Raw genomic sequence first — 27,226 nt, 5'->3', positions numbered from 1 at the left:
AAATTTGGCCAATCTGAATGTCAATGGAAGTTTAGGTTAGAAGTTCTATCCTACTCTGAAAACAGAATTATTTGAATAGTTTATAATATATATCTTATCTGTATTCTATTCATCCAAATAAAATGATAGTATATTATTACAGAATACTTTATTGAATTCTAAAAGCATAAAATGATTCCGTTTATCCACCATGTTCCATGATAAACGCTGTACTAGGAGGTTTGAGGTTAGATTCTATTATACTCTGAAAATTGAATTTGAATAGTTTATAATATCTCATTATTTGTATTTCATTCATCCAAATAAAATGATAGTATCTTATTGCAAAAACTTTATTCAATTCTAGAAGCATAAACTGATTCCGTTTCATAAACTATTTTGTAAACACGTTCACATCAAATCAGAATCAGCTGACTTCAAGGTTATTTTACAGCCCTAGGGCCGTAAAAATTTTACCGGCCTGGTCAGAAAACAATCACTTTCGGCCTCCATATGACGCACGTAAACCAGCTCATTACATCCAAGTGGGGCGAAAAAACATTTTTGCCCACGGTGCGATCGCTATTTTTCGCCACACAGAAAAATAAACAATGCTTTAAATGATGAGATTCATACTCACGATCAACTTGCATGTGATCGAAGTTGAAAACATACAATTACAGTCTCAAAAATAATGATTCGACTGAATCATTGTGAATATTGTAGAACCGTTCCATAATTGAATAAAAACACAAATATTTTGTCAAATTCTCCACTGTTTTATTTACTGAACGACCAAGGTTTCGTGACCACACCGGTCACATTTTCAAGTTGACTAAAGCTGTTTAGTCAACTAAAGCTGTTTAGTCAACTAAAGCTGTTGAGTCAACTAAAGCTGTTTAGTAAACTAAAGCTGTTTAGTCAAAAATCAAAAAAAATCAAATTTATTTATTTACCAATTCACTAGAAATTCACAAAATAACACTTATCAACTAATATACATTGGTGTGGCTGGAAAAAGAAGCCTTGAGCTCCAGCCACGAGTTCGAAAATATTCTTTAAATTATTTGTACATTTGCCGTGATAATAAAACTAAAGTCAACTAAAGCTGTTTAGTCAACTAAAGCTTTTTAGTCAAGTTGAAAATGTGACCGGTGTGGTCACGAAACCATAGTCGTGTACTAAATAAAACAGTGTAGAATTTGACAACAGATTTGTGTTTTTATTCAATTCAAAAATAAAAAATTGAGGAATTTTTGAAAAAGTTTGGACAGTATTATGTTACATCGTACAAGCAAAGTATTTCATACAACCACTCACAAAGCTTAATAAAGAATATGTTGTGATAAAGTAATTCAAAAAAGGGTACTGAGATTTGTATTTCTATTAATAGAGAAATAATTCTAGAATATCGTGAAAATTGTATGAATAAAGAGAGGAATACTCACGGACAACTTGCATGAAGCCTGAAACAACTTCAGTGTCGAAGTTGGGAGCATCAGCTGATACTTCGCATCTGTATTTTCCCGCCAAATCTGTGCCGATCTCCCGCAGGACCACTTTCCCGCGTCCAGATTTGCTCACCTACAAAACAAGGTACAGTCTTTACAAACGAAAAAAAACTGTGCTTTATATCAGAAAACCGCTACATGTTGTAATGTATTACATTCTATACTCTATGTATGTTGCTATAGTGAGGTCCACGTTATAATGGCAGTGGAGGAAGATAGCAGGACAACGTTGCCGATCCTCTGTCTTGTCAATGCCTTCTATAGACGGCAGCTGATACAGGTTCATTGATGTGATATTAAATCTGGGTTTATACCAAAGTTATTAACAAAATGTTAATAACATAATCCTTATAGATTCTATTAGATTAAACGGAACTTGACATACACATATTGTGCCGGGCACTCTCTTTAATTCAGGCCTTTTCCCAAGTTATAATAGTAAATTTTAATACGCAATAGACTAGAGCCATTTTTGTAAGTGAGTTAGCGAAATAAATTATTTTCTCTCTCTATTATGAACGGCCATGACTTCGAGTTTCCCATGATAGATATTTAAAAATTGTGGCTCCGAGTCGTCGAGGAATGTAGATTATGGAATTATCTCTAAAACTTAGCCTTCTTGTCGCGACATAAAATGTGATAAGTTGGAAAACAGCAAGCATTGAAATTATAACAAACTACCGATTTTGCAGTTACTATTTGGTCCAAAGGCTCTAGAAGCCACGCGACGATTGGTCAAATTGATTCCTTTCGCCCAATAGGAGACCTGTTTCTAAATACAGTAGTGGGGATTCCCCAGCCGCCAGACCAGATTACGTTTCGGAGGACTTTGCTAGGAGCACTACGAGAGTAAAGATGTAGTCATTATGTTTCGCCCTTTTTGGGCAGGTTTATAAGTTTATTTCATTAGTTAATGTAGGAGCTAGTTTGATTTTTTATTAAAGTTTAAATTTTCTAGTAGTGCCATGTCCTGAAAGGTTTAATTGTGTTTCTTCTTCATGTACGAATAATTGTTTCTTCAAATAACCGCTAAGGTACGTAAACTAAGGTTAAAATATAATTTAGGGAAATTAATTAAGTGAAACTTCAATCAAAAGATTTTATCAACAAAGCCTGTTATTTTTCAAGTTAATAATATTGATTGAGAATAATCCTTTTGATTTTATTAGTGATGGAAGATACTTATAATTTTTTTCTACAGAAGTATAGAAAGTTTTCAGTTACGTTACATTTGAGTTATTGTTCCTGGAGATATATTATCGTAGAGTATTGCTGAAAGTCAGGAAGATAGCCTTTAAATTGAAATGAAACTTTTAAGAATTGTTCATATTGAGTTTATGACATTTTTTAATTTATATTTTTCAGACTCTGTTTTCTTATGTCATTAAGGCTTTTGAATGATTTAGTAAATTTTTTATGATAGAAATCTTAATAGATGAAGAAGAAAGTTTTTCTTCTCCAGGAAATTAATATTAATGAATGTTCAAATTTTAATACAATTTAAATTATTTTCTATGTGTCTACTAATTTTATTTAATTAAAGGTGAATCTTATAAGGCAAACATTATCTTTCCTTAAAGTGAAATTTTCAATATTTTTTTCTTTTATTGTGTTATAAAGTGTCTTGTTTTATTAGGTGATAAATTCATAATTTCAGTTGATACTAGTTTTTGGACTTGTATTTGTAGGTAAATCAAATCATAAACTCTGGAATGTTCATTTTTAATTAAGGTTCTGAGCAGTTTTGGGCGAATGCCCGTTATTTACACTTGGATTGCGTCCTATAGTTCATAAATAATAAATAAAATAAATGTTGGCTGGCGCACAAGTTTCCAACAATACTAGCCGAGCTACTATATGAAAAATTATATTTGATTTCGCAAACCAAACGAAAAATATCATATAAGTTAGCATCATTTCAATTTGAATTATTTGTGAAGAAAGATCCATTAATTCTGATAAAAAGAATCAGTAGTTTAAAGATAAAAATCTATATAAAATGAGGATTCAAAGAATGAGAGAATTTAATTAATTGTAATCAATAGATAACTCCTGTTTTAGCTTTTGATGAATTGTAGGAAGAGTTAGAAATTAATGCTGTAATACATTTATTTACAGCGGTTCATGTGTGTCCCCAAACCAACTTCTTGTACTACCACCCCTTTGGTTCCGCAACTTTATGTAAAGCCGCTTCAAGACACCCGTTCAGACGACAGGTCTAGTGACGTAAGAGGACGTCGCCGTCAAGCCAAATTCAACCGGTAAAAGCTCACCGCCAAAAACAAGGTACTGTAACCCCGACGATAAAGCAACGTACAAACCAACGAAAGTGCAGTGTAGTGAAACAAAGGTTCATTCGAGAATGTCAATAAAAAGTGGGGATTCGAAATTATTATGAAATGGGTTATATGGGTTACTATCGACGAAATTTGGGTTCAACGGGTTTTTTTCTTTCTTGAGTAATTTCATGTTGAAATTGTTTGGTTATTTTATGACTGATCTTGTTTGGTTTTGTGACGTATTGCTATCTAAACGGGGATAGTAATGCGCCCCCGAATCAGATGAAGAATGTCAACAAAGTAACATGAAATTGTTGTTTCTGTTGTTCGATTTTAGTTGCCAATGTTTATTGAAGCTGTTTGTATTTTTCAATTATTTCAAATTGTAGTGTTTTTCTATAGTATAAACCTATTAAATCAGGCATGGCAAGATTAATTGAAGTTTTCTTGACTCTAGCCCGTTCACCTGCATGAATTAGGTATAGACTCAGGTATTTTCTAGATGTGTCGGCCTATTTCTAAATTCTAAATTTTATTCAAAATTATCTCCTTTGGCACACAACTGCGCCACTCTGCTGTCTAGAGATATTTAAATCTCTGGAATTCAAATTTTCTAAAAAATTAAATTTTCATAACTTACTCTAATAATACTAGATCAATTTTTCTGAGTCTATACTTAATAATTCATTCTGTGAACGTGTTCACTGTCAATATTTTAGGTTTGGAGTTGAATGAATAATTTATAGTTGCTACTCCAATTTTTCTGAAGTTTAAATAATTGTAGATGAAATAGGAATGTTATTCAGTTCAGTAAATCCATTAAAGTGAAAATATTTTGATGCGCTTGAAGATAAAGTCAGGTATTATTGAAGCTTAAGTTGAAAGTATTCTGAATCTTCATATTGAAATTGATCATTAAGAAATTAAAGGTTTAACGTTAGAATAAAAATGAGTAGAAGAAACTAGGATATGTGAGAAACAACTGATTCTAAGTGCTGAATAAATTTTTTGCATTCTGTAATTCCGTGAATGGTGATAGAAATTATTGTAATGTCAACGTACGTATTCTGGTCTCACGTCTGGTAGTTGAATATCATTATAGTAGTAGTGAAAGGGAATATTGAGATTTTAAAGGTCAACCCAAGTAAATTAGGAAAATTCGGAAATTATTATGGGAGAATGTTTGAGGAAAATAGGAAATTTTTTTGATAAGTTTAGGTAGATCGAAGGTAATCAGAGAATAAATAGGAAACTGTTTTATTAGTTATTGTTGATATGTAGTTTTGAAAAGTTGATGAGTAGTTTTGACCTTGAGATGTTTAAACTAAACAATTAGATATTGTAGATTAAAGTTGAAACAATGATCAAATCCTTGGGAATTTGTATGAAAATAAGTTGATTCAGATGAGGTTGTTAAGTCCCTTTATCAGTAATGTTTATTCTCGAAAAGGTGAATTAGTTTTATTATTGGAAATATTTTTTTTTGTGTGATTTTTGCGGTAGGCATGCGTAGTGATAGTGTAAAGATCCGTTGTGTTGGTGACGTTTCCTGTAGGCTGTGGGGAATTTTTTTTGTTTAGTTGAGACTCAAGATTTAGAGGAGGACACGGGGATGTCCTGCCTGTGTGTGTTGTTGTTGAATTTAGGTAATCGGCGCGAGTGTAGGTCCGTGTCCAGAGAGAACGGAGCACTGCCCGAAAGTTGTCCATGTAACAAATCAAGGAATCTAGCTTTGACTAACCTTGCAAATTTGTACGGTGGAATTGTATAATTTTAGCGAAAGGCACCGAAGGTGGTGTGAGCTAAGATTTTTTTTGTATCTAGTAAACGGTCTGGTTCATTCGAGAGTTATGGGGCTCGTCAGTAGAATAACGTAAACCGAAATCTAGAATATTTAGTGAGTCTTCGTAGTGATTGTAAGGAAAACAATCAGCGTAAGGCAGTTTAGGGAAGCCCAGTCAAAAGGTTCGTTAATGTTGGGTAGGAAAGTCAGCCGCAAAAACACAAGTAATAATTGGTAAAAAAGGGGTATTATTGAGTTTAAAGTTGCTTAGAAATTTGGTATGGTAACGAAAATTGAAAGTTTTAAACAATGAATATTTAAAGTGATTAGTTAAGGTATACAAATAAAATAACAGAGAAACTTTTTCGAGTACCCAGGTAATGTTAAAATGGTTATCAGTGAAAGTAGAAATAAATATTGGAACAGTACTGAACGGGTTAAATTAAAATAAAATTAACAGTGAAATTCTTCTAGTTGAATTTGAAATGAAAAGGGAAAATCTCTTGAGTTAAGCATGAGTTTAAATTATTCTGTAGTTGAGAGTTGAAAGGTTGATTAAAAATTCAATTGGGGATATGAAAGTAGAAATATGTAGGAAAATTCGTGTCAAAAAGGAAATAGAATTTTTGTTGGGAAAATTAAATTAAAGTAATTAACAGTATAGTAGAAATCTTATCTTGGCCAGTAGTAGTTAAATGCCGGGTGAACTGATGTAGGAGTCTTGGTCTAGTTCAAAGGAAAACGGAGAAGGAAGAGTGAGAGAGTTTTCCATGTGAATAAGTTGAGATATTTTGAGATCTAATAGAGTAATTGAAACTAGTTGGATATGAAGTTTACAGTTGAGGAATAATTATGTGAGGCTCCAGTAAGGTTGGAAATGTCAGTGAACTTGAGAATCAGTAATAGTGTAATAGTAGTCTATTAATGTGTTAGTGTATTGGTAAATTCAATAATGTTGATAATCAGAAGTCAAGCATTAGCAGTCCCAAGCCAGTTGATCGAGTTGAATTTTCATATTATTAAATCATGCCTTGAGAATTATTCTTCCAGTGTTTAGAGAAAATGTCACGTACTTTGAGTTTACGATAAATAAAGCCTGGCACCCGATATCATAGTTTTGTTTTGACTAGCGTTCTGTGGTAGAGGTTTCCTACTAGAGTATTATAATGAAAAGTGTTTTTTCTCATGATTGTGGAATGCAAAATCGCGCTTGTGTCATATAGCTCTCACGTTGATCTAATAATGCAATTTCAATAATTGTTATCTTTGAATCGTAGTCGATGTAGAATAGTATTGCCTACTGAATTGCTTTATATTGTTAAAAATATGTTGCACTCTCAACTCTATAGTAATGATAGTTAGATTTCAATACATTCAGCAGAGTGAAAAAGTTTCATCCTTTACTATTATGATCAAACGTGCTTCATATTTTACAACAGCAGAGTAACATAGAACCAATTAAAACTATGATGTCTCTTAAACGTTTTCCCTTGTTAGAGTTTGCCAAGAAAATAACCAGGGACTCAATAAAGTGATTGAAGTATTCAAGATTATTATACTCGGTCCGTCTTTAGTACCTACTTAAAAGGTGGACACGCCCATATTGTTTTGTCCTGACTCTTGCCACAGATTTAAAGACTCTTGACACAAATCTCAATTAGGTATACATTTTGCTGAATTTCGGAATGATTAAAGAGATTTCTTTTGAAGAGGGCCCGCTTCAAATTGGATCCTACTATCAATCCAGAAATTCGACTCTCCAAAACATACAGAATGCCTCTATGGTAACATATCCTGATTAGATTTCTTTTTGCGTGTTTCACACCGGAAGGAAGGGGAGTGTGCCGGGCACTCTCTTTAATTCAGGCCTTTTCCCAAGTTATAATAGTAAATTTAATACGCAATAGACTAGAGCCATTTTTGTAAGTGAGTTAGCGAAATAAATTATTTTCTCTCTCTATTATGAACGGCCATGACTTCGAGTTTCCCATGATAGATATTTAAAAATTGTGGCTCCGAGTCGTCGAGGAATGTAGATTATGGAATTATCTCTAAAACTTAGCCTTCTTGTCGCGACATAAAATGTGATAAGTTGGAAAACAGCAAGCATTGAAATTATAACAAACTACCGATTTTGCAGTTACTATTTGGTCCAAAGGCTCTAGAAGCCACGCGACGATTGGTCAAATTGATTCCTTTCGCCCAATAGGAGACCTGTTTCTAAATACAGTAGTGGGGATTCCCCAGCCGCCAGACCAGATTACGTTCGGAGGACTTTGCTAGGAGCACTACGAGAGTAAAGATGTAGTCATTATGTTTCGCCCTTTTTGGGCAGGTTTATAAGTTTATTTCATTAGTTAATGTAGGAGCTAGTTTGATTTTTTATTAAAGTTTAAATTTTCTAGTAGTGCCATGTCCTGAAAGGTTTAATTGTGTTTCTTCTTCATGTACGAATAATTGTTTCTTCAAATAACCGCTAAGGTACGTAAACTAAGGTTAAAATATAATTTAGGGAAATTAATTAAGTGAAACTTCAATCAAAAGATTTTATCAACAAAGCCTGTTATTTTTCAAGTTAATAATATTGATTGAGAATAATCCTTTTGATTTTATTAGTGATGGAAGATACTTATAATTTTTTCTACAGAAGTATAGAAAGTTTTCAGTTACGTTACATTTGAGTTATTGTTCCTGGAGATATATTATCGTAGAGTATTGCTGAAAGTCAGGAAGATAGCCTTTAAATTGAAATGAAACTTTTAAGAATTGTTCATATGAGTTTATGACATTTTTTAATTTATATTTTTCAGACTCTGTTTCTTATGTCATTAAGGCTTTTGAATGATTTAGTAAATTTTTTATGATAGAAATCTTAATAGATGAAGAAGAAAGTTTTTCTTCTCCAGGAAATTAATATTAATGAATGTTCAAATTTTAATACAATTTAAATTATTTTCTATGTGTCTACTAATTTTATTTAATTAAAGGTGAATCTTATAAGGCAAACATTATCTTTCCTTAAAGTGAAATTTTCAATTTTTTTTTCTTTTATTGTGTTATAAAGTGTCTTGTTTTATTAGGTGATAAATTCATAATTTCAGTTGATACTAGTTTTTGGACTTGTATTTGTAGGTAAATCAAATCATAAACTCTGGAATGTTCATTTTTAATTAAGGTTCTGAGCAGTTTTGGGCGAATGCCCGTTATTACACTTGGATTGCGTCCTATAGTTCATAAATAATAAATAAAATAAATGTTGGCTGGCGCACAAGTTTCCAACAATACTAGCCGAGCTACTATATGAAAAATTATATTTGATTTCGCAAACCAAACGAAAAATATCATATAAGTTAGCATCATTTCAATTTGAATTATTTGTGAAGAAAGATCCATTAATTCTGATAAAAAGAATCAGTAGTTTAAAGATAAAAATCTATATAAAATGAGGATTCAAAGAATGAGAGAATTTAATTAATTGTAATCAATAGATAACTCCTGTTTTAGCTTTTGATGAATTGTAGAAGAGTTAGAAATTAATGCTGTAATACATTTATTTACAGCGGTTCATGTGTGTCCCCAAACCAACTTCTTGTACTACCACCCCTTTGGTTCCGCAACTTTATGTAAAGCCGCTTCAAGACACCCGTTCAGACGACAGGTCTAGGGACGTAAGAGGACGTCGCCGTCAAGCCAAATTCAACCGGTAAAAGCTCACCGCCAAAAACAAGGTACTGTAACCCCGACGATAAAGCAACGTACAAACCAACGAAAGTGCAGTGTAGTGAAACAAAGGTTCATTCGAGAATGTCAATAAAAAGTGGGGATTCGAAATTATTATGAAATGGGTTATATGGGTTACTATCGACGAAATTTGGGTTCAACGGGTTTTTTTCTTTCTTGAGTAATTTCATGTTGAAATTGATTGGTTATTTTATGACTGATCTTGTTTGGTTTTGTGACGTATTGCTATCTAAACGGGGATAGTAATGCGCCCCCGAATCAGATGAAGAATGTCAACAAGTAACATGAATTGTTGTTTCTGTTGTTCGATTTTAGTTGCCAATGTTTATTGAAGCTGTTTGTATTTTTCAATTATTTCAAATTGTAGTGTTTTTCTATAGTATAAACCTATTAAATCAGGCATGGCAAGATTAATTGAAGTTTTCTTGACTCTAGCCCGTTCACCTGCATGAATTAGGTATAGACTCAGGTATTTTCTAGATGTGTCGGCCTATTTCTAAATTCTAAATTTTATTCAAAATTATCTCCTTTGGCACAATATGTTCATCATATGTAAGATAAAGTTATGTTCAATCCAATAGAATCTATAAGGATTATGTTATTTACATTTTGTTAATAACTTTGATGTAAACTCAGCTTAACTGTTCATTCTCGTTAAAAATAATCAAATTAGATTCTATTAAGCAAGAAATTGTATTTTTCCATAATTCAATAATGAATTTTCAAAGTTAAGATGAAATATTTTGTTGATTGATTATCAATTCCACATTGTTGAAAGACGATCCGGCAACAGAGCAAAGCGAGAAAGAGATAGCGCTATCCGCTTTGTTGAATGATCAACAAGGATAGCAATACCAGAGCTAATTAAACACATTATAAAGTGATCCTCACTATATGAACCGGGTACTGGAACTAGATGGGAATTGGGGACTGATAACTTGTGACTGGGAACTGGGAACTGATAACTGGGAACTTGGAACTGGGAACTTTGGACTGGGAACTTGGGAATAGCACAGAGAAAAAAAATCCCTTACTTTGTGGAACCAGGAACCGGGAATTGAGTACCAGGAGCTGGAACTGGTAACTAGGAACCAGGTACTGAAACTAGATGGGAACTGATAGCTTGTGACTGGGAACAGGGAACTGATAACTGGGAACCGGGAACCGGGAACTGGGAACTGATAACTGGGAACCGTGAACTTGGCACTGGGAACTTGGAACTAGCACCGAGAAAGAAAATCCCTTTACTTTGTGGAACCAGGAACTCGTAAATAGGAACCAGGAACCGGGAGCTGGGTAACGGGAACCGGGAGCTGGGAACTAGAAAATAGGAACCAGGAACTCGTAACTAGGAACTAGAAACCGGGAGCTGGGGAACGGGAACCGGGAGCTGGGAACTAGAAAATAGGAACCAGGAACTCGTAACTAGGAACTAGAAACCGGGAGCTGTGGAACGGGAACCGGGAGCTGGGAACTAAAAAATAGGAACTGAGACGTGAAGATAATATTCAGAACGAAGAAGCGTGGCCGCGTACAGAGTTGAGTAAAAGCAAGCCCTATATTATAATACAAGTCCGCATATCATTATGAACTTGCTAAGAATGAAGATCACTCTCGCCGACTTTATTCACGAGAAAGGAAAGGAAATGAAGTTCTATACAAACAGCCAACAATGGCTTGAGTTATTATAACTGTTATTATTATCGGCTTAAAACTTTCTAAGCTGAGCTGCAGCAAGAAAAACAACGCCGGCATAAACTTCTCTTCACTTTCCTTTGGCAGTATCTCGAACTACAAACCTCTACTACAACTCATTCAAAAAACTCTGCCAATTTAGAGAGAATCTCACTTTAGAAGTTCACATTCCTCTGTCAGAATCTAAATCTAGATTACAATATTACCACCCATTCAAACATCAGCTGACAGTTTAGAGTGAATCCCACTTCGAAAGTTGTTCGAGAGAGAGAATATTCCATCAGCCGGGACAGACACAGACACAAAACAGAGAGGCCTCCAAATATTTGAATAATGACCCAATTTTCTCGTCTCGACATTTTAATAATCCCTGTAGTTTATTCAGCTCAAAGAAGAAAGCGAGCCGGATAGTTCAGTGAGAAGAATATTGTGTATTATTTACTCATGATGATATTAATGTTCTGTGAGATTGAGACTCAAAAGATACAGTGAACAGAGATTCAGTCTTTGTTGATGGACCGTCTTTCAACGTTCATGAACAATAATTTTTTATTATTATCATTTATTATTCACTGGCAGGTAACTCGATATCTGCAAGTGTCTAATAATTCAAAACTTGACAAACTGAAAACTTGATGTAATCAAATCTTGAAGAGTTGAAAATAGTTGAATAGAAACACACATATGTTGTTAAATTCTACACAATTATTCAATCATGGAACGGTTCTACAATATTGGCAATGGGCCATTGGCCCATATGAATAAAACCAGAGCAAATGCTCATGAGCAAGAGCATGGAGCATAAGGTTTTGCTCATGAGCAAAAGGTAGAAGCAAAAGCATTTGCTCATTTTTCATGAATAAGCTGTACCCTATGCTCCTGAACTCTGAAGCAAATGCTCACATATTTTAAAGATTCTTCATCAGCTGATGTAGCCTTACTTTGTTTTTATAGCTCACGGAAGCGCTAAATATGCAAGTAGGAGGCACCGCTTGTGTTTGCGTCGTCTGCTCTGTTTTCTATTTATGAATAGAGTTTTAGGTTAGTTGAGTTTAGAATTTTGAAATAATAGCGTGAAAAAATGTCATCTCTATAATAGTCTTCAGCATATTCTTATAATATCGATAGCCTTCTTATAATTGTCTACACTCTCATCTTCTTAAATGTCTAATTCCTATTTTGTGATGGCTATCTTTATAACAGGTATAAGCTCTGTTTCTAACTGTACTATTTTAAAATAATAATCAAATGAGAACGTTCTAAGTCCAAGGATCAGTCTGACTAGATTGTTTTCAGTAAAAGGTGGATTACACTATTAGTAACATTCTATATTCAATGAAGTGATATTTCAAGTGAAAAAAATAAGACCAATAAGACCAATAAGACCAATAATGAGAAAATGAGGATACAATTTATTAAATAAAAGCTATCTTTTGTATTTATTCTTTTCTAGGAATAATGGTGATATAATATATATCATGGTTGAATCTAAAAAGAGTTTTATTGTTCTCAACTATTGGTTGTGATCGTATCTGGTATAGTTTCCTCTTCCTCATACGAATTAGTTGAGCCATTTTACTATAAGCAAAAGGTGATAAGATGCTCTAGAGTCTAGACTAGACTCACCTTTTTTGAAGCATTTGCTACAAAAGTTGAGCGAATGCTCTAGTTTATTCATACAATTCTGAGTATAAGCTTTTGCTTTTGAACAAATGCTCAAACTATTTTTTTGATGAGCATGAGCAAAAGGTTTTGCTCACGTTTATTCATAGAAAATGAAGCAAATGCTCCATATTTTAGAAGTATAAGCGAATGCTCAACTTTATTCATGTGGCCCAATTCACTCAGTCGAATTTTTAGTTGAAAATAGGTCTATAACCATCCTTGGTGAATTAAGAATCTATATGCAAAATTTCAAGTTAATCAGTTGAGTAGTTGAGACGTTATAATGGGTCATTCGTGAATTTCCTATCCCGTACGTGTATGAGCCAGTTCTTTCCTTTATTATGGTATGGATTTGAAAATATACATATTTTAGGGCACCAGAAACTACATCTCATCATCCCTCTTTCTCTCTATTTTGTTTCATTGTGTGTTGTTGTTGATGTTTGCATGTATTACATATTTTTGTTAATATGTATCAAACTTGTAAGTGTGTGTGAAATAAATAAATTGAATAATTGAAATTGCCCTCATAACGCACAACGAGAAAATGAAACTCATTATGTAGTTACAAAACAATATTTCAACTACAGTTGAAAAGTTAACATATACTGAATTTTGAAGCTATGGAAGGATAGCGCTATCTGCTTTGCCGAATGATAGACAAGGATAGCAACACGAATGTAAATCATTACGAGAAAATGAAACTCATTATGTAGTTGCAAAACAATATTTCAACTACAGTTGAAAAGTTAACATATACTGAATTTTGAAGCTAGAGAAGGATAGCGCTATCTGCTTTGCCGAATGATAGACAAGGATAGCAACACGAATGTAAATCATACACTGCCATTATAACGTGGACCACACCATACTAACGGGATGTATTCTACGTGCTAGATGATAATTAATTTGAACGAGAGAAGTTTCAAGAGCTGTTTCATGGAAATAGTTTGCGTCATATTTCACAAAATGGATGCGTTCTACACTTGAGGGTGAGGCAAATGAATATAACGAAGCACTTTAACTGTTATTTTCATTGCCAATTGTGATGATATTTCAGGTATTTCTCCAGCTGAGCATAACTCACTGTTACAGTTTATTTTCAAGATAAATATAACAATGTTCGTAGATGTTGAAATTCAACGGTTGTTACCGTTACGGTTGTAAATGTAGAAACGATTTCAAAACGAAAAACAAATTGTTGAAATTCTCATCATTTTCAAGTAAGAATTTTATTTAAATTGATGTTTGGATGTGTACTGTTTCCCCAGTTATATTCCCATATTAAGGTCCACGTTATAATGGCAGTGTTCGATTAGTAATGGTATTTCTATCCTTGTTTATCATTCAACGAAACGGATAGCGCTATCTCTTTCTCGCTCTGCTCTATTGCCAGATCGTCTTTCAACAATGTAGAACTATTGATAGATTTACAATATATTCAATCTTGATTATGGAAATTCATTATAGAATTATTGAAAAATACAATTTCTTGCTTAATGAAATATAATTGCTTATTTTAAACCAGAATGAACAGTTAGTATTACATCAATAAACCGTATCAGCTACCGTCTATAGAAGGAATTGACAAGACTGAGGATCGGCAACGTTGTTCTCCTATCTTTCTCCACTGCCATTATAACGTGGACTTCACTAGAAATCATATCACCATGGAGTGAGGGAGATGGGGGAATAGCTTTCCTGATTCTCTGCCTTGCCACTGCCTTCTATGGAGAATAGCTGATACCGGTGATTGAATATTAACTGTTCATTCTTGTTCGAATTAGTTGATTATATTGTATGCGTCAAGATAATATAATTCTCAATGTTTAAATCATGAATTTTTTAAACAGTGATTGAATACATTATATGTTAATACATTATAGTGTTAATACATTATATGTCTACATTGTTAGAACACGATATGGCAACGTTGAAGAGCTAGAGAAGGATGACGCTGTATGCTTTGTCGAATGATAGACAAGGATAGCAATACCAATGTTGATCAAAAATGTCATTATAACGTGGACCTCACTATAGCCAGTTTCCGCCATCATTTTGAAATTAGATTGAAAAAAGCAAGGAGAGAGACAATTGAGTATTACTGGAACTTATTCCTCAACTATGGGAGAAGTTGATAAGCATCAGAAGACAATTCAAGCTCGAATTTACCGTCAAAAAGCATTTTTCAAATTTGTATTAAAAGCTTCCTAACGTCAAAACTCAAACACAAAATCTATCAAATCCTTTGAGTTGTTGCATGATAATCAAGTTGACAGTTACGTCATGGATTATAAGATGAGATTTTCCTCGTTTTTAAAACAGGAATAAGAAAGTAAAAGAAAGCTGTCAATAAATTTCATTCCATTAGTTTTAAAAAGGATCATAATCTCTGAAAAGCTCTTTCAATGTCACCAGGCTGGAAATACTAGTAGTTCTGTGAACAGTAGACCTTGCGCTCAGTGAGTTACATTGACCTGTTGTTATGTTTTCTCAAAAATTAATAAATAATTTATCAATTGAAAATGTCAAAAAAAATCCTAAATTAACATAGAGCTTTTTGTCCTATATCGTACCGTGACGTGTCGTCCCGGAATGTGGGTGTGAACGCTGTTATCAGGTCTGGCTGCAACTGTCTACAACGTTGATGGAAACATACATTTTCAAGATGTTCGATGTTTTTGAACGGGTATTATTAAAGTCCACTAGACAGCTGATTTATGATGAATAATTCTATAGTCTGATTTTTAAGGTAATATTGGCGTATGGAGGAGGCTCGTTTTTCCTTTTATATTATCCTTGAAATACAAAATTTCCAAAAACCTTGTATATACGTCGACGCGCAATTTAAAAAGGAACATACCTGTCAAATTTCATGAAAATCTATTACCGCGTTTCGCCGTAAATGCGCAACATAAAAACATATAAACATATAAGATATTAAGAGAAATGCCAAACCGTCGACTTGAATCTTAGACCTCACTTCGCTCGGTCAATTAAATGTAAATAACTTCTGTGACGCTTATAATAAGATCTAAGACTTCAAGCTTGTAAATTTATCTATTTCATATTTTTGGTAATATTATTAGATATTGATAGATATTCAATTATATATTTTTTATCTGATTGATATTCACCAGGTATTTATTTGTAAGCAAGTTATTACATCAGCTATTTTTGATTATAGTTACAGCTTGTTTATAAGATTGTTTTTTATTCTTGAAGTCCACAAATTAACGTGAAATTGTAAAATTGTTTGATACTCACATCCACGTCTATGCCAGGCAGTGGAAAGATCTGAGTCTGAGGGTGTTCCTTGGGCATATATCGGTAGAATTCTTCGCGACCCTTGTAGAACTTGAGGGTGTAGAGAGGCTCCCCTTCAAGGTCGTAGCGACAGATCAATGTGGCAGTGTCTCCAGGACTCACAGCTGCTGGGAGTACCATCTCCACTCCTCGTAGACCTCGGACACCTGTTGATCAATCAATCAATTAATCAATCAGTTAGTCATTATTTGAATATTAGATTTCGGTAGTTGGTTAGAGTTGATCATTTATGAGCCATTGAAGACCTTTCAAATGGGTTTATTCATTTATTTATTCATTCATCATTACAATCAACCTTGAGGACAAAGAAACAGACTACAGTCCAAAACTTCTTTTCATCCCAAATTCATAAAATAAATTGTCCAAATAAAGGTTATGTGCGACTTTTTAATTCTTCACTAACTTCTCCTTCTTTATGGCGTTCTTTATTTATGGATGTATGGGCCTATGGCTAATCTGTAGTGGATTGATAAATCTCATTCAGATTGATACCTCGATCAACCACATATCAATCAATCATCCATTTTCAAAATCATGGCAATACAAAATAGTCCACCCATTTCTTTAGTGATGTATGGATGTATTTATGGATGTATGGGCCTATGGCTAATCTGGAGTGGATTGATAAATCTCAATCAGATTGATACCTCGATCAACCACATATCAATCAATCATCCATTTTCAAAATCATGGCAATACAAAATAGTCCACCCATTTCTTTAGTGAAGTATGGATGTATTTATGGATGTATGGGCCTATGGCTAATCTGGAGTGGATTGATAAATCTCAATCAGATTGATACCTCGATCAACCACATATCAATTAATCATTCATTTTCAAAAACATGGCAATGCAAAATAGTCCACCCATTTCTTTAATGAGTTCCATGTTCTAATAGGAGTATTTGATTTAAATAGTACTGGAGATAGACCAGGATAGACTATCCTTGTCTATCATCCAACAACAGTAGAGAGCACCATAATTTTCTAGCTCCACGACGTTGCCAGATCGTTTTCTAAAGGTGTAGAAATATAATAAATTAACAAAGTATTTTATCTCAATTACAAAAATGTATCATTTTTGGACGGGAAAAATATTATTGACTAGCATTAATATTATTAATATTATTTATTATTATTATTATTATTATTATTATTATTATTATTATTATTATTATTATTATTATTATTATTATTATATTATTATTATTATTATTATTATTAATAATATTATTAACCTGTGCTCCGCAAGTGTCTATTTTTGAACTTGACAATCTGAAAACTTGACGTGATGAAATCTTAAAGAATTGAAAACAGGCCTATAACCATCCTCGGTTAATTGAGAATCTTTATGCAAAAATTAAAGTTAATCAGTTGAGTAGTTGAGACGTGATGATGCGTCAAACATAATTTTCCTATCCCGTACGTGTATAAGCCAGTTCTTTCCCTTATTATTGTATAGATTATACCATAGAGAAACGATAGCATGGATATCCCATGGTATAGGGCGTTTATGTCGCAAGTTTTACTGTTATCTCAAGCCGATAGTTCACAAAGTTCTTTCCTATGCAGCTGTGTGACGCTGGTAGTCTCTCAAATTGTGCCGTTCATACACTATCACCCCAACAAAACAGTAAAAATTGTTACTGGTAATTTATTAAAAATTATTACAGTAAAAATTTTATTATCATGGCGATTCTGTTGCTTAAGCCGCCATTTTGTCACACCGTTGAGTGGGAGGAGACTGTCTAGCTAGGCCAATGGCAGGCGTTCATGCCCTCGACCAATAGCAGTACTCGCCTACTAGTATAGATTCTGCTGCTCTTGTATTTAGTTTTAGTTTATCAGAGATTGACAATGATGTAATAACCGAAACCGGTCTTTATCGAGTCTTTTTTGAATCAGTGGTTTTTTGACAACTTCTTAGTATTTTTCATTCAATATGAATAATTACCACAATATCAACTTCTCAACTACACAAAAAGTAAAAATTGACAATAATCGGCTTGAGATAACAGTAAAAGTTGCGACATAAATTCCCTATACCATGGGATATCTACTTACGCTATTGTTTCTCTATGATTATACTCAACAAGAATGAACAGTTGCCAATACACCAGATATACTGGTATCAGATATCTTCTATAAATGGTAGTGTGAGACAGAGAATCGGTAACGCTGTTCTCCTATATTTTCTCCACTGCTATTATAATGTGGACCTCACTATAGAAAAATTTTGATATTAAGCAATAAAATATTCATGTATAGCCTACCTATTTTCAACGTTATTAATTTTGTCTACAAGATTTTTGTAATTGTGTGACAATGTATTGAAATTTGAAATCTCTATCAAGAATATTAATATATTAGATTGTGATTTGGTGTAGAAATTTGAATGGACATAACCTATAATATTTGGACAATTTAAAACTAAATTAGGAAATTGAAGAAGTTTTAGGCAATAGCCTGTTTTTTCTTTTCCGATTCTTGTATTTTTTTTTTGCTAACCTTATAAATAAATAAATAAATGAATAAATAGATAAATATACATCCTATTGAAACAGTTCCATCACAACGTGGATCTTACTGAGGTAAAATTATAATTAAGCAATAATATTTTAATGTGTCTGTAAATCCATTGCATTTTGTCTACTAGATTTTTTTAATTCTATGGCAATGAATTGAAATTTGAAATCTCTATCAAGAATATATATCCTGCAACAACAGTTTTCATCACAAAATAAAATCCTCAGACCATTAACCAATACACACAATTCCGAAATTTATTTATTTATTATGAATTATTCTATTTATTTACAATTTTCACAAAGAAGCCCTGACCGGGAGAGAAAAACTAAGGACACTCCTTGGGCTATTTCTCTCCCAAACTTAGACTAGTAGTTCTGTGAACAGTACACCTCACGCAGTATTCTCATCCACAAGTACCTGATTGAAACTATAGACCTTATGAAAATACAGCAATAGACTGGCTTCTTCACACATCTGTGTAATCACTTGTCAGCTGATTTATGATGAATACGGTAATTCTATAGTCTGATTTTTACTCTAATATTGGCGTATGAAGGAGGCTCCTTTTCCTTTTATATTATCCTTGGAATGCAAAATTTCCAGAAACCTTGTATATAGGTCGACGCGCAATTAAAAAAGGAACATACCTGTCAAATTTCATGAAAATCTATTACCGCGTTTCGCCGTAAATGCGCAACATATAAACATATAAACATTTTAACATTAAGAGAAATGCCAAACCGTCGACTTGAATCTTAAGGTGCGTACAGACTTTCGCTCTGCTCCGCAACCGAACGTCACTCCAGCAGAGCGATTGATGATCGACCGGGGAGCAACAGTGATTCGACCGGGGAACGCGAGAAAATCTAACATCTTCCGTAACGTTCATGATGGGTGCGTGGGCGGAGCGACTGTGGTTCGATGGAGGAACGAGGGTGGTACGAGGGCGGAGCGTGCTCGGTGCGGGTTGGAAGTGCGTATATGTGTACGCAGCTTTAGACCTCACTTCGTTTGGTCAATTAAACAATAATATTTACATGTGTCTATAACTCCATTTCATTTTGTCTACTAGATTTTTTAAATTCTATGACAATGAATTGAAATTTGATATCCCTATCAAGAATATACATTCTACAATAACAGTTCTCATCACAAAATAAAATTCCCAAACCAATCCCCAATACACACCAATCTGAAATTCATTTAATTAGCATTATTTATTTTATTCATCTCTAATTTTTACAAAGAAGCACAGATCGGGAGAGAAGGACTAAGGACTTTCCTTGTACAGTTCCTCTCCCAAATTTATATAAAATTTTAAAAGTCCGAAACAGGAACTCAATCATTGAATAAGAATTGATTATTGATTAAAGGATTTAATCATTTATCACTGAAATGAAAATTGGATCAAACAGTAATCGGGAATTACAACAGATCTGGGTGTGTTTTTTCTGTAATGTGCTGTGTCCACTAAGACCGAAAGAAAGGTTGTCGAACCGCTGTAAAAGCTGTCCTAAGAGTTAACAAACAACTGAGGATCAGGGGCTAATCAACGTCTCCGATTGAGACCTCGTAACCTCTCCAAAAACATCCCCCTATCACCTTCTTCCTCCCCCGACTCCTCTCTATCATCCTTCCCCTCTTTTCCAGCGGCGTCCAGTCCTATTAGACAGAGCTACGAGTAGTAGTTATATAGAGTGGTCCTATATAGAGCTACGAGTGGTAGTTCTATAGAGTGGTCCTATATAGAGCTACGAGTGGTAGTCATATAGAGTGGTCCTATATAGAGCTACGAGTGGTAGTTCTATAGAGTGGTCCTATATAGAGCTACGAGTGGTAGTCATATAGAGTGGTCCTATATAGAGTAACGGGTAGTGGCTCTATAGAGTGTTCCTACAGTGAGGTCCACGTTATAATGTCAGTGTTTGATGAGCAATGGTATTGCTATCCTTGTCTTTTATTCAACAAAGCGGATAGCGCTATCTTTTTCTCGCTTTTCTCTGTTGCCAGATCGTCTTTCAACAATGTAGAATTGATAATTAAAATTATTTCATCCTTATTATGTAAATTAATTATAAAATTATTGAAAAGTATAATTTCTTGTATAATGAAATATAATTGATTATTTTGAACGAGAATGAACAGTTAATATCACATCAATAATTCTGTATCAGCTACCGTCTATAGAAGGCATTGACAAGTCAGAGGTTCTGCAACGTTTTACTCCTATCTTTCGCCACTGCCATTATAACGTGGACCTCACTCTATAGAGCAGCGAGTTGTATAATTGAATCCACGTAATAATGGCAGTGGAGGAAGATAGGAGAACAACGTTGCCGATCCTCTGCCTTGTCAATGCCTTCTATAGACGATGGTTGATACGGGTTTATTGATGTGATATTAACTGTTCATTCTTATTTGAAATAATCTATTATATTCTATCAAGCAAGAAATTATACTCTTCAATAATTTCATAATCAATTGACATAATTAAGATGACATTCTCGTTTAAATAAGAAATTATTATTTTATCAAGCAAGAGATTATATCCTCAACTATTTCATAATAAAGATGGAATATTTTGTTAATCAATTATCAATCCTATATTGTTAAAAGACGATCTGGCAACAGAGCAAAGCGAAAAAGAGATATTGCTATCCGCTTTGTTGAATGATAGACAAGGATCCTCTGTCTTGTCAATGCCTTCTGAAGACGGTAGCTGATACAGGATTATCGATGTAATATTAACTTCTTATTCTCGTTTAAAATAATCAATTTTATATCATCAAACAAGTAATTATACTCTTCAATAATTTCATAATCAATTGACATAATATGAAATATTTTGTTAATGATTTATCAATTCTACATTGTTAAAAGACGATCTGGCAACAGAGCAAAGCGAGATAGAGATAGCGTTATACACTTTGTTGAATGATAGACAAGGATAGCAATTTTATCCATTCTTTGTAACACTTTTTTTTTCAGAATCTTCTCATTTCTATATTCGGTTTTATGATAATTTTCTTCTATATATCGATTTTTTCCTCCTCTTGTATTTCAATAGTTTTTTTTTAACAATATTGCAATTGTAAGTTACATTGCTCATTGTATAATAATATTGTATTTGTGGAGGAGACACATTAGACATTTGTAACCTGTTGTCTTCATAAATAAATGAATAATATGAATTGAATTTAAATAGTGAATAAGATAAATTAAATTTAAAAAAATACCATTGCTAATCAAACACTGCCATTATAACGTGGACCTCACTATAAATAGAGTTGTCCTATGTAGCAACGAGTGATAGTCCTATAGAGTGGTCCTATGTAGCAACGAGTGATAGTCCTATAGAGTGATCCTATGTAGCAACGAATGATAGCTCTATAGAGTGGTCCTATGTAGCAACGAGTGTTAGTCATATAGAGTGGTCCTATGTAGCAACGAGTGTTAGTTCTATAGAGTGGTCCTATGTAGCAACGAGTGATAGTCATATAGAGTGCTCCTATGTAGCAACGAGTGTTAGTCATATAGAGTGGTCCTGTAACCAGACATTGGAGCGACTCCAAATCGACCACGGGCCAAGATAAATACTAGCAAGACCTGTGGATGGGTTGGCATTGGAAATCGATGTAACTTGCAACTGACTCAGCAACTGTCGACCTTTGCCCTCGTTCCTAAGTAAACTGGGCAACATTGGTGCTAAGGAGGGATCCCAGGTGAACTTTACAAACCGGATACCTTCCCTTCCGACATTTGTTGAGCACACAAACCCTACGTCCCTCTCTTTCTCACCCTACCAGGGACAATTATCTCTTCCTTTCTCCCTCTACCAGGGACGGTTATCTTTATTTCTCTCTGAGATCCAATGGCACAACGTAACTTTCTCTCCCTCTCTCAACCAGGGAGAATAATCTCTTTCACTCTCGCCCTACCAGGGACAATTATCTCGTTCTCTCTCACCCCTTCAGGGACAGTAATCTCTTTTTCTCGCTCACACTTCCAGGGACTGCAGTCTCTCTTCCTCTTTAACTCTACCAGGAACGGTAAGCTCTTCCTCTCTCTCTCACCCTTCCAGGGACAGTAATCTCTTTTTCTCTCTCATTCTTCCAGGGAAGGTAATCTCTCTTTCACTCTCACTCTACCAGGACCGATAATCTCTCTTTCTCTCTCACTCCCTTTGGTAGAGAGTTAGTGGGGAGGATATTTTTAATTTCTTTCCGAAGAATGGACATTGATATGTCCAAAGCTCCGCCAATTTATGTAGATGCATAACAATATAATATCTATAGTTATTATATTACAAATTACTTTTTCATATCATATACAGTTCAATAATTATTTTCTTAGTCTATATTATGTAAATTCATCTATAATTTTGCTGTATTGTAACTATTGTATAATATAAGTGTATAAGCCAGTATATTGTAATCTACATAAATAAAGTACTCAATCAATCAATCAATCAATCAACCTGGGAGAATAATCTCTTTCCTCTCACACTACCAGGGACAATTATCTCGTTCTCTCTCACCCCTCTAGGGACAGTAATCTCTTTTTCTCGCTCACACTTCCAGGGACTGTAATCTCTCTTCTTCTTTAACTCTACCAGGAACGGTAAGCTCTTCCTCTCTCTCACACTTCCAGCGACAGTAATCTCTATTTCTCTCTCATTCTTTCAGGGAAGGTAATCTCTCTTTCACTCTCACTCTACCAGGACCGATAATCTCTCTTTCTCTCTCACTCCCATGTCCCAACGTAACTTTCTCTCCCCCTCTCAACCAGGTACAGTAATCTCTCTGTCTCTTCACCCTACAACGAACAATTATCTCTTTCTCTCTCACTCTACCAGTAACGATGTCCCTCTTTCTCTCTGAGTCCCAATGCTCCAACGTAACTTTCTCTCCCTCTCACAACCAGGAACAGTAATCTCTCGATCTCTTTACCTCACAACGAACAATTATCTCTTTCTCTATCACTCTACCAGTAACGATGTCCCTCTCTCTCTCTGAGTCCCAATGTCCCAACATTACTTTCTCTCCCTCTCTCGACCAGGGACAGTGATCTCCCTATCTCTTTTCCACCCTACAGGGACCCGTAAGATAATTTTGTCCAAGATGCTGACTTAATCCGTTCCAATAATAGGCTACCGATAGGGTTGCAGATCTATTTCACCGGCACTAATGAGTGTACAATGTAAATAGACCCGATAACGGAGGTGAATCTCAAGTTTTGCTAAGGTTTGCGATTTGGGAAATATTTGGGCGAGTGAGTTAGAATCTACTAATGGGAGAATTAAAGTTAGTAGGTTGAGTTAAGCTATAGTTAAGTATAAAGTAGCTATGTGAATTGTAAGTTATAATCAAATCAGATGTTTTTATTGTCGTTTACAATGATACATGTATTGACAAAGTCATGAAAACGAAGCATAGTTCTTAGTCTAAAGCTGAAGTGAATAAAAACATAAGATTAATATAATTGAAATTAGAATCAACTAATGGGAGAATTAAAGTTAGTAGATTGAGTTAAGCTATAGTTAAGTACAGTTAAAGTAGCTATTTGAATTGTAAGTTAAAATCAAATCAGATGTTTTTTTGTCGTTTACAATGATACATGTATTGACAAAGTCATGAAAATGGAGGATAGTTCTTAGTCTAAAGCTGAAGTGAATAAAAACATAAGATTAATAGAATTAAAATTAGGATCAACTAATGGGAGAATTAAAGTTAGTAGATTGAGTACAGTTAAGCTATAGTTAAGTACAGTTAAGTAGGCTAGTTAAATTGTAAGTTAGAATCAAATCCAATCTAATCTAAATATAAAGAAAATAAAAATCTCAGTACCCTTTTTTTAAAATATTTTATCAGAACATGTTTCGGTCATTTATGCCATTTTCATGTTTTGATAAAATATTTTAAAAAAAGGGTACTGAGATTTTTATTTTCTTTATATTCATATTAGAAGTAGCCCTATACAGGAAAGAGATAAATCCAATCTAATCTCTTGTTTTTATTATCGTTCTCAATGAATTATATATATGTATTGACAAAGTCATGAAAACGGAGCAAGGTCCTTAGTCTAAAGCTGAGGTTAGTAAAAACATGAATTTATAGTATTTGAACAATAGAATGAAATTATTACATTAATAAAAAAATGAGTTTTAGGACTTCAACTACCCACTTGATTAGTAGACAAAAGTTGAAATATTAGGTTGAGACACATTAGGACTCAAAACTTCCCACATATATCAGTGTATTATCGAAAGTATTATAGAGGGGTCCACGTTATAATGGCAGTGTTTGATTAGCAATGGTATTGTTATCCTTGTCTATCATCCAACAAAGCAGATAGCGCTATCTCATTCTAGCTTTCTTCTGTTGCCAGATCGTCTTTTAACAATGTAGAATTGAAAATTAATATAACAAAATATTCCATTTTTATTAAGAAATTATTGAAAATATAATTTTTTGCATAATAGAATATAAATGATTATTTTGAACGAGAATGACCAGTAAATATTACATCAATATACCAGCATCAGCTACCATCTATAGAAGGCGTTGACAAGACAGAGGGTCGACAACGTTGTTCTGCTATCTTTTTCCACTGCTATTATAGCGTGGACCTCAACATAGAGCCAATTAGATCTTCAAACTGAACAACTAAATCTGGCCGAACTGAACAAAATAAGTCAAAAACTGAAACTCAAATTAAACGTTGCACCCATCGTTAATAAATCGAGGGTTGAACGATGGTAAATGAATAAAACGTTGATAAAACGTGGGTTGAGAGATGGTAAATTAATAAAACGTTGATAAAACGTGAGTTGAGCGATGGTAAATTAATCAATCGTTGATAAAACATGGGTTGAGCGATGGTAAATTAATAAGACGTTGATAAAACATGGGTTGAGCGATGGTAAATTAATAAAACGTGAGTTGAGCGATGGTAAATTGATAAAACGTTGGTTGAACGATGGTAAATTAATAAGACGTTGATAAAACATGGGTTGAGCGTTGGTAAATTAATAAGACGTTGATAAAACGTGAGTTGAGCGATGGTAAATTAATGAAACAGTGGTTAAACAATGGTAAATTAATAAATCGTTGATAAAACATGGGTTGGGCGATGGTAAATTAATAAAACAGTGGTTGAACAATGGTAAATTGATAAATCATTGATAAAACATGAGTTGAGCGACGGTAAATTAATAAATCGTTGATAAAACGAGGGTTGAGCGATGGTAAATTAATAAATCGTTGATAAAACGTGGGTTGAACGATGGTAAATTAATAAATCGTTGATAAAACGGGGGTTGAGCGAGAGTAAATTAATAAATCGTAGTTTGAGCGATGAGTAAACCGCTCTTTTTAGCAGAGATAAGAATAATTAAGGCGAGGAATAACAAGTAAGTAGCCTAATATTGACAGTACTGCTAAGAATTTTTGCGCAATCCGCAAGAAATAGGAAAAAATTTTGCGCAAATCCCCCTCCCCCTCCCCCTCCCCCTCTGCGCATGCGCAAACTCCCCCTCTCCTCCCCCTTTCCTCCCCCCTCTCCTCCCCCTTTCCTCCCCCCTCTCCTCCCCCTTTCCTCCCCTCTCCCTCTCCTTCTCCTCTCCCTCTCCTCTCCTCCCTCTCCTTCTCCCTCTCCTTCTCCCTCTCCCTCTCCCTCTCCCTCTCCTTCTCCCTCTCCTCTCCCTCTCCCTCTCCTTCTCCCTCTCCCTCTCCCTCTCCCTCTCCCTCTCCCTCTCCCTCTCCCTCACCCCTCTCCCAGTGAGGACGAGGGGGAGGAAGAGAGACAGTGAGGGAAAAAATAATTTCCCTTTTTCCCTTTTCTACTGACAGATTAAAGTGAATCCATCTTTCTACTGTCAAATTAAAGTGAATCCATATTTCTACTGTCAAATTAAAGTGACTCCATCTAATGTTATACTGACAGTGAGAGTCAACCTTGGAAGATATGCTCAAATTATTCTCTCAGTCAGATCTTAAGTCAGCATCATGAAGCTCTAAGAACCCAATTCAACTTATACTGACAGATTAAATTCCAGTCTAGTATAGATAAGAAACTCTTTTGTAGATGTGCTAAATACTGACAGTGAGAGTCAACCTTGGAAGATATGCTCAATTATTCTCTCAGTCAGATCTTAAGTCAGCATCATGAATCTCTAAGAACCCAATTCAACTTATACTGACAGATTAAATTCCAGTCTAGTATAGATAAGAAACTCTTTTGTAGATGTGCTAAAACCCTATTACTCTTTAAGTTTATCGTTCTAGAGTTAGTTGCAAGGATCTTTAAATGCAAGGATATTACTTTAAATGCAACCCTAAAATCTTTAAATGCAAAGTGAATCCATCTTTATACTGAGTGAATACATCTTTATACTGTAAAATTAAAGTGAATGCTAGATGAGTGAAAAAATAATGTCCCTTTTTCCCTTTTCTACTGACAAATTAAAGTGAATCCATCTTTATACTGATTGGTTTGCTTTCCACCCGACAGTTAAGAAAAATTTCACAAATTTTCTATGTGCTGTACAAACCGCAGGCGTTGCTTTTTAAGTGTGCTCTCCGAGAATATCTATAGTAAATTTAGTACGAACAAGCATTCCAAAAATAGCTATAGATATCCTCAGACCTATATCACTTGGGGTATCAGCTCTATTGATGTCTTAACAGAATGATCTAAGTTGATCTTTTACATTTTTTA

The 27,226-nt window shown here is 34.2% G+C and overlaps 1 protein-coding gene across 1 annotated transcript in view; it reads right to left on the bottom strand.

Annotated features, from left to right (window-relative positions):
• Window positions 1-1,365: 1,365 nt before the first annotated feature.
• LOC111049365 overlaps window positions 1,366-27,226 on the bottom strand; it is a 101,998-nt gene continuing 76,137 nt past the window's right edge. Inside the window, exons 3-4 of the mRNA XM_039436035.1 lie at window positions 15,921-16,126; window positions 1,366-1,563 (exon numbers count right to left, since the gene is read on the bottom strand). Coding sequence (XP_039291969.1) covers window positions 1,366-1,563; window positions 15,921-16,126 — 404 coding nt within the window. The remainder of the gene's footprint in view (window positions 1,564-15,920; window positions 16,127-27,226) is intronic.

The sequence above is a fragment of the Nilaparvata lugens genome, chromosome 10 (genome assembly GCF_014356525.2).
Source record: "Nilaparvata lugens isolate BPH chromosome 10, ASM1435652v1, whole genome shotgun sequence".
Lineage (NCBI taxonomy): Eukaryota > Metazoa > Arthropoda > Insecta > Hemiptera > Delphacidae > Nilaparvata > Nilaparvata lugens.
The sequence above is the reverse complement of the archived record's forward strand: the minus strand, read 5'-3'. Positions and strand labels throughout refer to the sequence as shown.